This window comes from Helobdella robusta (assembly GCF_000326865.2).
Source record: "Helobdella robusta unplaced genomic scaffold HELROscaffold_3, whole genome shotgun sequence".
Lineage (NCBI taxonomy): Eukaryota > Metazoa > Annelida > Clitellata > Rhynchobdellida > Glossiphoniidae > Helobdella > Helobdella robusta.
In genome coordinates, this window is record NW_008704501.1 from 401,050 (window position 1) to 414,588 (window position 13,539).

Sequence of the window (13,539 nt, forward strand, 5' to 3'; positions counted from 1 at the left end):
ATGTTGTTGTTGAGTTGCACTATTGGTATGATTGTTGTTTACATCATCAATATTGTTGGTGATAACATTGTTATAATTATTGCTGTTGTCGTAATTGTTGTTGTTATAATTATAATGATTGTTGTTTTTATTTAGTAGTCTATTTGAAGGTAGAATGTTGTTAGACTGTACTTGAATGTTCATGGAGGGATTTTTGTTTTTGTATGAAAATTGATTCAGCAATTTTCAGGTTTGTGATGTTGTTATTGCAATAAACTATTTGCGTGTTATTTAACATTTGTCGTGTTAAAGTGATGTTATGCTGTTGTTGATAATGTTGTTTAATTGCTCCATCTTGTAGATGCATGGTCAAACGTCTTGACAATGTGGTAGTTGTCATTCCAATATATGAAGCATTGTTGCGGTGCGAAATTAATAAATTAAAAAGAAATATGAAAAAGTTGAACAATGTTGAAAGTAATGTTGAATTTTTGAAATAGATATATATATATATATATATATATATATATATATATATATATATATATATATATAAGTATTTACTTTAAACAAACAAGGAATCAACAAAGTAGAGGCACATATATATATAATATTTTTCTATTTATGAACAAATGAACAAACATCAATTTAAAATTGACCGTTTCTATGAAATATTTTACTAGACAAAAAGCTGCCACTGTAAATTATTGGTGGGTAATTAGTAAAAAATGCATCTGGTAAATTCATTTTGTTCTCCTTACCTTCCTTTCATCACAAACACTTGTGGTTAAAAATAGAAAGCTGGTAAATTTTGTGACGCAATTGAGTGTGGCAACATTTTGTGGGTGGAGCTAGATTTGATTGCCAGATCGAACAGGTGTTGCAATGAAATGATGATGAAAATGAAGATGATTAAGTGATCAATATGTTTTCGTCTCATTATTTTATTATTCCTATCGTATCCTTATTCGCATTTTTATTATTGCTATTTTTATTATTATTATAAACATTTTTCGAATGTCTTATGCTGGTTTATCACATCAGTTGTTTGCATTCCATAAATAAAAATCACCACAATATTTGTTCAGTTATAAGTTGAAGTTCATTACAATTAATGGAGATTCGTTTGTTGGGAATGTATTGCTGAGATTGGCTCACTCAACTGCTAGCAGGTTGGTAGGTTGTTTTGGTGGTTAATTCAAGTTACATCTGGTATTCGTTTAGTTCTATGAAAATTTCAATTTCTCAATGGTAGTTTGTTTAAACTGAAATCTCTTCATTCATCTAAATAATGAGCTTGTTTTCAGGCAGAAAAAAATTATTTTATTGTTCAACCATGGAACATTTTTGATGCTGTCACTAAATAAAAAATCAAAAATTTGTTTTCAAAAAAATTTCTGACGCTAAATTATTTATTAAAAATTAATTAATAAAAATTAATTAATTAATAAAAATTTTTTAAACATTTTTATATAAAAACGTTGATATAAAAGTGATTTATTCGCTGTGCTTCATTCCTCAACGCGCGCACTCCAAGCAAATCAAAAAAAAGGGATCATATTGTTCTGGGGAGTGACATTTGAAAATTAATTGAACCACGTCATTTCCAGTCGCTTAATTATTCTAAATATTTTTTCACTATTTTTATTCTCGATCGCATTTATTCTTATCAACTTAATTACTCTGATCGCTTTCTATGAATACAAAATGTATGCAACCTGATAATATTTTATAAGATCAGACACTAAACCAAACGCTGTATAATATAATATATATATATATATATATAATATATATAATATAATATATAATATAATATATATAATATATATATAATTGTATAAAGCGCGTACGCAGATGTGTGTTGATGAATAAGCCGGTGTGTATGTTGATGTGTATGCTGATGCAAAGCTGGATTCAATCCAGGGCATGGTCTGGGGCCCTCACAAAAAAGGGCTCATACAAAAAGTGAGCCGCATAAAAGTGTTATGCATATGTATGTTATTTTTTGTTGAACTTGGCACAAACACATTGGCTTTGTAACTCAAGCAACTGTTGAAAAGTGAAATAATCTAAAAAAAAAGGTTGCTATTTATGCCGGATTGACTTTGATTAAAATGCAAATTAGGCCTTCTACAAATAATTTGACGACTTCATTAAATAATTATGGATATCCACTTTATCGTTGCCTCAGGGCCGTCAAACTTGCCTGCATTTAAAATATATCCTTTCACATCAAAAACCTGATTAATTAATTTGAAAGAATGCTGACCAGAGACAAATGATTTCAAAAATTTCCATTCATTACCGTTTTTTGTGAGGGGATGATTTTTAAAATTTTTGATAATTTTTTATGGTAATTTCACTTTATTTTATTATTATATTATACACAGAATCTTCAATATTTTCTTTATTTCATAATCTGGTGGGGCATGCGTCGTTGCATTTCTCCTTTTGGATCCGCCACTGCTGCTGGCCTGATTTTGTTGTTCCAAATGTTTAAGTATTAGGTCCGATCCTCCTAATGATGTTGTGCATTTATTACCTGCATAAATGTATATTATATAATTTGTTATAATTAATATATATATTATATATATATGTGTGTGTGTGTGTGTTGTGTGTGTGTGCGCGTGTTGATTATTTTCAATTATTTTACTGTTTGTTTGTTCACTGGGTTGTTTGTTTCAATTAATAATGGACTGATTCAATGCTATTCAACAACACAAAAAACATATTTACGACCACCCTAACCCACCCTATTTGTTGCATTAAAACTTTTATTGTTTCACCTCCCACGCAGTAACATCACTACATCTCATCCGGCAGTTGGAGTGATCGATCGATGGGCGAGTGCGACTCCATCGAAATTTGCTGCTCGGCCTCGCTGGCTTGCCTCTGCCTCGGAATCATCTTCACGAGTCTCACACTGGTTGTTGATGTCAACTACAAGTTGGTTGATGTTGTTGCTGATGTTGTTGATGTTGTGGTTGTTGTTGATGTTGTGGTTGATGTTGTGGTTGATGTTGTTGCTGTTGTTGTTGATATTGTGGTTGTTGTTCTAGTTAAAGATGATTTTTTGTCAATGATATCCATCATATTTCCACAATCATCAAATTTTGTAGCTAAAACAAACTTCCTAGAGTGTGATTCTGAAGAGCGGAGAATTTAAATTAGTGGACATTTTTCAAGACACCAAACCGTTTTGTATGTTAATTGACCCATAATGAGCGGACATTTTTTAGTATCCTCGTTTATGTACCTCAAAATGGTGTTGAAAAAAATTTTTGATTTAAAAGTAAAAATGCAAGTTATACAAAAATCAGAAAATGGAAAAGGTATTAGAAAGATTGCACTGCTATACGGTTTACGATTGTCCTCTTGTTCTCACGTAGAAAACACTCTTTTGCTAAATCTGCGTTTGATTTTTCTGGCCCTTTTCTCTGGAACTCTCTATCTCCTTTATTAACTACTTCTCCATCACTTTCGAATTTCAGAGTGGATCTCAAGACCTATCTATATGCAAAATTCACTGAGAAGCACGGTTGAACATCGCGGGAAATAACGCATAACAAACTAATAGATTGATTGATTGAATGCAGAAAGACGCAAATTGCAAACATTCGTGAAAACAACGACTAAAAAGCTGAGGAAAGCGAGAATCCCTAGTAACAATAAAACGCTGAAAAGACAAAAAAACAGAATTGGAAGAAATTTTTTAGTTTATTTGAAAAGTTTTCTTAACCTAGATTGCTTAATCTGCCAGTTTTTAATCTATCAAAAATATTTTAAAATGTGAACATTTAGAAACAAATTGTTGTACCGAATAAAAAATAAAATTTCATTGTATCTGAAACAAGAATATTCATTTCATCATCATAATTGTAATTTAATATTGAGTCTTCAGAAGAAGACTAATCAGAGGCGCGGACAGTTTGAGCATTTCCTGCTGGGGCTCTTTGTTGAGGATTTTGCTGCATTATTTCAGGGCTATAAAGCGCATACGACACATTCCTACAAATTATATTGCACCTACTTTTGATAGATAGCTAATTTTATAAAAAAAAAATGAACTATTGCAGCTCACTCTAGCATAAAACCTCTTGCTCCCCAATTATAAAACAGAACTGAAGATTATTCTAATCGAAACTGCAAGACTAACTGTTTTGTTTTAATTCTCTCATTTTCTTTTTTATGTTTCACTGACTTCCAGTTTTTGTTATTCTTGCAAAATTGCGGATCTAACTTTGAAAATTTTATCGACAAAACCTCAATATATTTATGTAACCTATATAATTTCATATATCTCTATGAACCTGCAAAATTGCTGCAGTAACTCAGAAATTTTTTTGGACATGGTTGTTGTCAAATCCCATCTTGCATGTCGTGGCTTCCGTCAGGTTGCATGGGATTTTTTCAGTATGCGTCCATTCCGTTTACATTCAATACAAAAAAATGCTGATCAAATTCCGGTTTTTTTTTATAATAAATTTTGTCATCATTGATTAAATCATTCACAAATGTCATCATTATTATATTGTCTAACATGATTAAAAAGGTATCGTAACAATTGGCACGGAAATATATATACAGTCAAACCTTATAACGAACTTCTATATAAAGAAAATCTATATATAACGAATTTTTTTAATTTTCTTGAAATTTTGCACAAAACACTCTTTCTATAAAGCGAAAATAATTTTTTTATAACAAACAAAATTTATAAAAGTTAAAAAAATATCTATTCCCGAAAAAATTCTATGTGACAAAATTTCTATATAGCAAATTTATTTCCTGGAAACATCAAGTTCGTTGTACGGAGGTCCGGCAGTATATGTTTAAAGCAATTGTCAAGAGTTTCAGGTTGAACATATTAACGTTCTCCCACCATTTGGTAAAATAACGACCGACAGTGTGATGAGGATGAATGGAAAAGTAACGATGAAGTTGATGCTGACATCAAAATTATTTGAAAAAATGTTGATAAAAATTGATAACTGCGTTGTGAAACTGATTCAACAAGAAAGAACTAAGCAGAAGAAAAAATGATCAATAAAAGTATGAAATAAGATAAGTGTCACAAATATGTGGACCCCCATTGAAACGTGACCTCCTTTTATGGACGGCCCCTTAATCATAGTAATTAACAATTTATTCTTTACTGAATTGGTCTGTTTTATGAAAACATTAAATTTTACCTTATTTAATTGTAGGCGTTGGCCTCAAACGTCTTATTGTTTTTCTAAATGAAGTGATTTATGACTTATTACTTTTTCTCTCCAGAAAAACTTGTGGCCTCTTTTTATCATATCGTCTCCAACTTTTGAGCTAATTCTATGATCATGCAATATACATTCCAAGAAATTTTTCCAAACAATAAATGAATATTTATGGTCAAACGTAAAATTTTAAATGACACAGGCACTACAAGGTAATAAGCATACATATTTTACATATATAACATTTAGATTTAAGTACAAACATTGAAACACACATAAACAAACAAACCAGCATACATACATACACACAAACAAACAAACAAATGAACGAACAAACAAACAAATAAACATGCAAACAAACGAACGTACAAACCAACACATAAACAAACGCCTCTTAATCGGAACGCACTACCTTATAATAGATAGCTCCTTATTTAGTTCAACCAGAAATAACCATAGTAAAAATAACTTAGAAATATTCTTGCATATTTTTTATACTTACATAGAAATATTTTTGCGGCGTTAATCAAAAGAAAGTGACAAAAACGATCTAACTGGATGAAAATTATTCGAATATAAGGAAGCGTTATTTTGAGTAAATTATTTTGCGAGAATTAAAATTTTTTGAAGCAAAAATTTATTTGGGTTGTCACCACAACATCAACTTCTTCAATTACGGTGCCCAATCGTCATATCATGACAACAACATTAATTCATGTTGCCGCTATTTTTATGGAATTTTATTTTAAATGTTGAAATATTCGGTAATAATATAATATTGCCATCTATTTTTTAAATGAACGTATTTAACCATTAATTAAAAATCAACAGTTCGCAGTGGCAGATCTTCAGAATTTTGCAGTGTGCGGATGATTTCGAAATTGTAAAGTTGATGACTTTTTTCTAATTTTTGTAAATTGCCTTTTAATCTCGTTTTTGTAGAAATAATTTTTAAAATTGTCAATTGCTGTAATGTTTTGAACGAAAGAATAACAAGAAATAGGCCAATAAAGAATGACGGAGGCGTTTTCGTAGCCTTGTTTATAATGACGTTCTACCGATCACCAATAACTTTGTTGGTGAAAGACTGAAAGCGTTTTATTGTTTATGTTTTGTTTTTTTGTTGAAAGGAACTTTAATTTAAAATAATCGTGTTTTATTATAAAACTTCATTATTTTCATTTAACTGATGTGGTGCAAATATTTTGTATTTTTTATTTGATTTTTAATGTCACTATTGTTTCCACACACACGAACTGATCACTGGTGAGACCTTTCGTGAAAGAATAGACCTACTTTTGATCAACATCTGCGACCACATGATCCAAAAACCCACACACCTGTGCTGCTACCATCCTGGACCACCTGCTTTTGCCGCTTCCTTCCGTCAAAAAGAGCTGTACTGCGTGCAAGTTCAAAAGCAGATACTGACGCTTGTCAGCCGGTCTTACACTATGTACGTCCAATGGCAACGACGCCCAAGGTTTCAAGATTCTGTCTGCATTTTTTAAGTTTTCCTTCAAGCTATCTTTGAATTTTTGAACAGAACGAGCTCCAGAAGCTACTTACCCAAAAAACAATTGTATTATAACTCTAGCATCCGGCATGCTAATAATGTTTCAACCAAACTGCGCTTGCAGCAGAAATGCCACAAAACTCATAATACCACTTGTTTTCATTACAGTCGTATTTGGCTTTCTAACCTCCCATTTGACATGAGCATTAACTTGGCGACATTTCATGTGCAATTGATCGAGTTTGCTGATATGACGCCGATAGATTGTCTTGATTCACACAACCATATAGTAGTGAGGTCGGCACATCTGCAGTGTAAGCTGATATTTTAGTAGTCAGCGTTACAATTCGTTTTTTCCAGAGGCCGCCGATAGCAGAATGTACCAGCCTTGGCAAGCCTAACTGTAATATCATCATCGATGGCCGTAGTGTTGGAGATGTAACTGCTAAGGTAACAGAATTTATACCCAGAATCGGAGCACTAGAAAAGAGTAGATACTGAACAGAACGAGTCTTTGGTGGCTGTTCACATGACTGGTTTCACAGTTAGAAATACTGACATCTTGATAAGGCGATGAACTGACCCCATTGTACTTTCTCGCATTGCATTAGACGATCTCGTTGCCTGATAAAGATATAGTCGATGAGACACCTGTGCCCTAAACATGGATGATTCCAACTGGTCTTCTATTTTCTCAGTTTGATATAAGACCGTATTAGTTACCGCCAGATTGTGTTCTGTACAGAATGCAAAGAGCATTGTTTCATTTCAGTTTTTTCTACCAAATCTATTGCGTCCGACCACTCTTTCTCACAAGATATGATCAGTACCCATGTGGGCGTTGAAGTCACCCATGACGAACGGTTAATGCTTGTATGGTATTGTACAAACAGCATGACAAATTTGTTCATAAAACAAGTTCTTCCCTTCATTAGTTGCTCCAAGTGTTGGCGCGTAGCAACTGATCAAGGTAGCAGTGTGTCCACCCTCTAGTCTGTGTTGCATCTTCATTGGACGCGGTGAAATACCACAAGGTATTTCACCGCAAAGACTTTAGAAGTGAATTACAAATAGCAAATCTCACTCCAGTCATTCGCGCTTCCACTGTTGGATGACCCTGGCAAAAGAAAGTGAAACAAGCACCTCTCTCTCTTCAAACTGGGTTGCTGCAGAAATTTTTGTCCTACTGACTGCAGCAACATATATATTGTGGAAGGTAAGTTCACGTGCCACAATGGCAGATAGATGCTCATAAAGATTTCCAAGATCCAGCAAAGTACAAAATACGTATGTTCCATTCAGCAATGTTGGTGATGTTTTTTCTACCGCTGAGTAGGATAACCAGCCAGCCACGGCTGGCTAACATGGCAATGAGCTATCTTTTTTGTGACACCTTTTATGTCTGTGTATGCCTGTGTGGGTATGAAAACACTGAAGTATCCGTACGTATTGCGCTAGAAACTTTTACAACCAGCATTACATTTTGAAAATGGAAATAAACAAGGCTCAATGAAAACAATTACACAATGAAGGCATAAATTTTATCGATAGCAAATTGTTTATCACGTACTACATTCAAATTACTCCTATTAAAAACGTAAACATCGTTATGAAGAAATTTTTTTGTTATTGGAAAAGCATATAAATTTATTTATAATCAAATAATTAAATTTCTAACTCTATTGTTTAAAGTATTTTTTTATTCTGTAAATCGCAAAGAAACTAACAACATGCAAGGTATGAAACGATGAAAATATATCATAATTGTGTATATAAAAGTAGTTCTTTAGTTTTGTGATGAAATGTGTGTGTGTGTGTGTGTGTGTGTGTGTGTGTGTGTGTGTGTGTGTGTGTGTGTGTGTGTGACGGCCCAGTGAAAACAGGCCAGGGTTGTGCGAAAGCCGACCGACGGAAACATATCCCAAGTCGAAGACCCAACAAGAAGAAGTTCTAATTCCTGTATTCCAGTTTGTTCATTGACATTTTACATTATTATAGAGTTCATTTAGTTCAATTCCTTTTCATTTACTTCCGTCGATTAATAAAATTGTTATCGAATATTTTTACGCGTTCGTGTGTTACTCAGTAAAATCATATAATTCGAAAAAGCCCAGTGCCACACAGGACTGGTCGAACTCACGATAAAAATATACACAAAAATTATTGTCGGACCATAAAGAAATTCCCTGAGAAAAATAGAGGGAGAGATTACCTCACACCACCAGTTGTTTTCATAAAATTTCCGACAATATATATATATAAAAATTATGGTCTATTACCAACATATATATATATATATATATATATATATATATATATATATATTATGTAGCTATATGATCCATTATATACAATTATATAGTATATACACGTGCACAAGTTCTTTTACACAAAGATCAGCTCATAATTTATGCATAACCCATGTTATAGCATAAAGAAAATTGTCCAGCTCACCTCACAATTAGTGATGTTGTTATTATGTGTCATATATGCTTAGCCTTTAACTTATTGACATAAAATTAATCGAATTCAATGAAAAAAATTTTCTAGTTATAACATTTATAACATTTTTAAATGTTGATAGACGCTTAAATCCGGTCCTAAATCCGGCCACCAAATCCGGCCGGGGCCGGATTCGGTCGGATTTGAAAAAAAAGTCGGATTTTGGCCGGGACCAAACTTTGGTGCATCCCTAGTTTAGTGTGGTGTGTGTTAATTCCCTTTAAATTATTAAGCATTACTTCGACATCGCACCGTTCGTTTGGGTTGGTGGCCGTTTGAAACTCACTGGCCCAAACAACGTTGTAGTTCGTCATGTGAGGCAGACATGTGGCATTGTGAATCAAGTTTGAGCATCTTTTTGGAAAAAAAAATTTAATTTTTCTTTATTATTCCACTAGATTTTGCCAACTTGTTTGAGACGTTACTAACATGGGGTTTGAGAATTACCTTCTTATCTAATAAAACGCCTAAAATTTTTACTGTTTTGCCTTCGACTATTTCTTGTTTGTTGACTACAATTATAAATGGTTCTTTGTATTCCAGATATTGCACTGGTCAAAAGACGATCAATTGTGAACCCAACCCATACTCTCAAACACAGATTTATCATATGCCTAATAAATTTATTGCAAAACTTAACGAACATTATCATTGAAAAACATTTAAAAATCTGTTGCTGCAAATGTTGCTGAAGTTCGTCTTTAAGACTTGAAATCCTTTGTAAAGTATAAATTTTTTTTATTCACACGCAAAGATGTTTTGAAATTGTTTAAAGCTTGTCTTGGCAGAAAAATGTTCAATTATAAAATTTCAAATTCTGCTTTATGTACATAGTTCATTTAATTTTTTAGTTATTGCCCAAACTGTGAGTAGCTGGAAACAAATGCACCTCAGAAATGTCTAAAAAGCTGACCGGCAACGGTTGAGAATATCTATATTGAACACTAATGATGAAATATTAATAAAAGTCGATAAATGTGAATGTAATGATGAAAATGAAAAAAACTCTCTGGTTTGCAATGTGTGAATATTATGACAAAATATTTTTAATTAACTTCAAGTTGCAGTAATTAATTTTTTATTTAATTAATTTCTAATTATATTGTGACACAAAGAAACAAATTTATGTTATTTGAAAATAATGATGGGACATTTGTTTTTAGGGTCGACCCCAACTTGACCGCCAGGGAGATGGAGGGGGTGGAGCGCTACTACAACAATCTCAGAACGATGCTCTACCTCTCAGCTGTCATAGGTCTTTTTTCTGTTTTTTTTTTTATTACAACTCGAAGCTTCATTCATTATAAATGTCAGATTAACAATTTTTTTGTTTCATTCTCGTTCCAATCATTATTCTTGCGGTTAGGGTTCTTCCAAATAACTCGTTTAATTTTTAATAATTTAACTCATGAACATATGTTATTTATACTGTTGATGAAATGACATCACCTGTTTGAACCTGCTGTCTTGGTTGCAGGGTTGGGCCTGATAGCCACTGGTTCGACCCTCTTGTTACTCGCTATCATCGTTATGGCACTGAACGGCGAACTGTTTTGTTGCCTCTCAGACGATTCTCAACTTTCAGATGTTGAGTCCTGTGGCAACTGTGGCAACTCCAACGACGAAAATAAACAAAACTTGCCGCTGTTGAATGACAAACAACGAACGAACGCTCAGCAGAGGAATGGCTGCCATGTTGATTATGGTAGCTACGATCAAAGAGTTAACAAACAACATTCTGCCGACAACAATTGCAACAACGACAACCGCAACCATTACAGCAGCAACGATGGCAACAGCAACAACCACAACAGCGGCAAGGACTACAACAGCAGCAAGGACTACAACAGCAACAACGGCAACCATAACATCAGCAACAACCGCAACCACAACAGCAGCAACGACAACGAAAAACATTTGAACATAAATATTGATGACCCGTGTAATAAAGTTGCTGATAACATCACTCAACTCAGCAGCAATGACATCAACATCCACAACATAAGCAACATCAAAGACAACAAAATTTCGGACATTAACAAAACGTTTTGAATTTTTGTAAAAAAATTTCCCTTCAAATGGCATAGTTTTTCAAAATTAAAAATTTAAATGCAGCCTCAAATTTGGAAGTTTAAATAAGACCGCTGTTTGTTATTTAATTAATTATTTCATTGATCCAGTCTTTCATGTACCTGTACATTATTCACACAAAATTTTCGATTATGTAAGCCTCAGTGTAAATATTTTTGTTCTTTTATCTGTTGTCATTTATTGGCTTGTTAAATTGTTTCTTTAATATTTCCCAGTTGTTCCGCCTCTTTTGAAATTTGCATTCCTCTCACTGTTGCACCTAACATTCGTTTTCCCCAAATATTCTTTCATTTCTATTCTTGCACATTAATGGACAATTAATTATTTATTGATTATCTATTTGCTTCATGTTTTGCGATTGGTTAACATCAACCATTTGATTCGATGATTTCATTTTCATTAGAGCTGACTGGATTGTGGCAAATAAACTTCACTCGTCAGATGTCACAAGCAGATGTTTCAAATTTGCATTGCAAACTCTTCTTGATTATGTATAAAAATATATATATTTGTAATTAAAACATATTTGGTTAACTAAATTGATTTTGTAACTAATTCAAGATCATGAATAACATATAATTTTATGAATGACTTGTCAATTTCTTTCCTAAAAGCCATAATATTCATAGAAGATAGCATAATATAAAATCATTCGGCAGCTAACATAGGTTTGCTTCAACCGTTCATTGTTGCAAACGTCGGTGAACTAAACAAACTTGGTACATTAAAAAATATTATTGAGAAAAACTTTCACCAAAATTGATAAAAATTAAAAATCCGATTTTTACCCTAAATGACTATTATTGAAGGCTTTAAATTATTCAAATACTAGAAACTCACATTCCAAAGATTACCCATCCCAAAACAGACCTTTTTATGAAAGGGTGGGTTAGTTCGTGGGCGGATGAGGAATGTTATCACCATTTTTTATCATCGCTGAAAGACTGACATCGTTTATTTATTTTCTGTGTTTGAAGTTTCCTCTTGGGTAAAGTTAGAAGTCACCAAAAAGATTCGAATAAAAATTAAAGACTTCGTAATTTTTCAGCACAGACACAATCCAAAAATTATTCTTATTCATCTATTACAAATTTTAATTAAAATATCCCTAACATATTTTCAACAAAAAAAAATAACAAGTCGTTGTCATAAATTAACCGGCACACACGCTTGTAAAGAGTAGAAAACCTATATGCATTCAATATTTCATCATCATTCTTTGTGGCCCTCACCATCATTTCCACGAATTTTTTCATTGGTATTATCATTTGCATTTTGTTATCACAAATTCACAAATATTGTCCTCTTACGCTAAAACTCTTTCTCAATCCCTCTCTCTCTCGCTCTGTCTCTCTCTCTCCCTTTCTTTCTCTCTTTCTCTCTCTCTCTCTTTCTCTCTCTCTCTTCATCAACCATCACCAGTGTCTGTGTTTCAGTTTTCTTCGTACATTTCCGCACTTTTTCTTCGCATGTTCTATTTATTCGATAGTTCTTCTCATATTTCATATTATTCGATATGAAGATATTTGATCAAACATCCGACAAATCGCTGGCACGTAAAGCTTCGACAACACTTTCAACTCTTACGTTGGTGATCATCGCCATCAATTGCAAAATAAACAAAAGACAACAGGATACGATCTATAAACTCCCGTGCACATCCCAAACGTTGATTTTTGTTAGCCTTTCAACTGATGCTCGGTTGTTACATTGGAGAAATCGAAACTAAACTAAATAGTTCATCAAATTGTTGCACTTTTGCTTCTAAAATTTAGTAAAATATTCCTGCTTGGTTGCATGGTTTCAGGACGTGCAATGCTTTAAATGTTGCGTTGCAAGAACATTTAAAACATTTATGAGAGGAAGCGTTGTTAAAAAGTGTTGAAAAAATATAATTTTCACAACAATTTGCATTGAAATTAATTTATGCAATTACTGTCCCTTAGTTGACAACATTCACAAAACTTTTTCGAATCTTCTGTGCAGGGATTGCAAAAATATAATCCATTCAAATAACCTTAACGTTGATTACTTTCAACATCTGATGGGTGGTAATCACACGAAAAAAAAACTCACATAGGAAGATTTTTACTACGCAGTACACTCGAACTACAGGCGAGGGCGAGATCTCTATGGTGTGGGAAAAACACAAAACGTAATAAAACGTAACATAACATGTAGAACAACATAACATTACTTTACATAACATAAAAACATGTGAGAATCACGCAC

General features: G+C 32.9%; 1 protein-coding gene across 1 annotated transcript; it reads left to right on the plus strand.

The window, feature by feature from the left end:
• Window positions 1-8,516: 8,516 nt before the first annotated feature.
• On the plus strand, window positions 8,517-11,891 carry HELRODRAFT_188482 (hypothetical protein; the record flags this gene model as incomplete). The annotated part of the gene is made up of 4 exons (XM_009020961.1): window positions 8,517-8,587; window positions 9,299-9,370; window positions 10,380-10,471; window positions 10,694-11,891. 4 exons carry the CDS (start codon window positions 8,517-8,519, stop codon window positions 11,266-11,268), a joined length of 810 nt encoding a protein of 269 aa, XP_009019209.1. The 3' UTR covers window positions 11,269-11,891.
• Between the last annotated feature and the right edge of the window lie 1,648 nt (window positions 11,892-13,539).